We start from the raw sequence: 1,520 nt of genomic DNA, 5'->3' as shown, positions 1-1,520 counted from the left end.
TGTAATATGAGGTGATTTTTAAGAATTTTGAGCATGATGTTTTTGCTTCAAACATTTTCAAGGGGAGGGGGGTGGGGAATGACTGTAGAATGGTGGGAAGTCCCTCTCCCACCTGCAAACCCCTAGATACACCACTGACAACGAGACACACAAAATCGCCATAGTTCAGTGCACACACAGCCCTTTAATACTAGATTTTACCAAATGCTGCCATTGTATGATAATGAATTCAATCGCAGTTTTCTTTTATTCATAGATCTGAAGGAATTTGATGCATTCATTTCGCATAGCGACTCAGATACGGACCGACAATTTGCCATTTCTCAACTAAGACCATTTCTCGAAAGTTTGGGTTACAATATTTGTGTCCATGAAATAAACTCCCCAGTAGGCGAAGGTAAATCTTATTCCTTTTTATGTTTTTTGTCTACTGTATTTTGAGATAACCTAATTAATCATGATAATATTATTATACACTGTGGGCCATAGGCAATATGAGGCAGTTGCTTAGTCTTGGTATGTTTTCCCTTCCCCTTCGCCAACGTGCAGGCTTGCCCCGGCATTTATTCCTCCCCAGCTACGGCCCTGCCACTCATGTACATTATTTTTTTACAGATCGTAGTACAAATTCAGTGAATGCTGTAAACTGTAGCAGAAGCTGCATCTTGGTACTGTCACCTGACTATCTCAAATACCAACACTGCTTGCTCGAGTTCAGTAATGCGCTTCGAAACCACAAGCAGAAGAAGATGATCATTCCTGTTATGTTCCGCTCAATCTCACCAGAAAGCCTCAGTGAGCAAGATGCCCTAAAACACGTTATTGAAGCTGGTAAGGTCCTAAAGTGGAAATCCGGTGGTACCAACAAAACCTTCTGGAAGAAACTGGAAGTGTGGATGCCCCCTAGACGCCCCTCTGCTAACAAGAAGCAAAGTCAATACATCGACAGGTCTACATCAACCAACTCCACAACTTTTCTTGTCCCTGTGAGATCTGATTCAAATGATAGTGCAATAAGTACCTCATCTCTCAATGGTCAGGCTGATGATTTTCTAAATCAGAAGTTTATGTCTCCAGTATAAACAATATCAGGCATAAGCGAAAGGCCTTGATAGTATACAACACAAGTATTTACTCTCTTTATAGAATATATAAAAGTTTTCCGCGAAATTTGAATTAGGTTTTGTAATTTCTGCAAATAGAATACATTTGAAGTTAGTATTACTGTAGGATTAAGATCTGCAAACAGGTACAAACATACAATATGGTCGCCCAAATAATGTTATAGGAACCAGCTGAATTTTTTCATTGGTCTGCTTATTATCAAGGGTTTATTCTAGGAGGTGTTTATTTTTTTTTTTTTTGTAAAATGTATATACTCAAATAACCACCCCTTAATATCACTGAATTTTACATATATCTGTAAATTTTCAAAAAAAAAAAAATTTTTTTTTTAATTTTGACTACTTGTCAAGGTATTTACCATTACAAAATACTGTAATGTATATTTATTTATATAT

General features: G+C 37.1%; 1 protein-coding gene across 1 annotated transcript; it reads left to right on the top strand.

Annotated features, from left to right (window-relative positions):
* Positions 1–256: 256 nt before the first annotated feature.
* Positions 257–1,470, top strand: LOC117116422 (interleukin-1 receptor accessory protein-like; the record flags this gene model as incomplete). Its single annotated transcript, XM_033260459.1, is given in 2 exon segments — positions 257–397; positions 616–1,470. Coding segments are annotated over 2 exon segments (608 nt in total), but the record flags the coding sequence as incomplete, so codon positions are not given.
* Between the last annotated feature and the right edge of the window lie 50 nt (positions 1,471–1,520).

The sequence above is a fragment of the Anneissia japonica genome, unplaced genomic scaffold (genome assembly GCF_011630105.1).
Source record: "Anneissia japonica isolate Jap-2015-1 unplaced genomic scaffold, ASM1163010v1 scaffold201197_len1520_cov170, whole genome shotgun sequence".
In the NCBI taxonomy this organism is placed as follows: domain Eukaryota; kingdom Metazoa; phylum Echinodermata; class Crinoidea; order Comatulida; family Comatulidae; genus Anneissia; species Anneissia japonica.
This window is presented reverse-complemented; position numbering and strand designations above follow the sequence as displayed.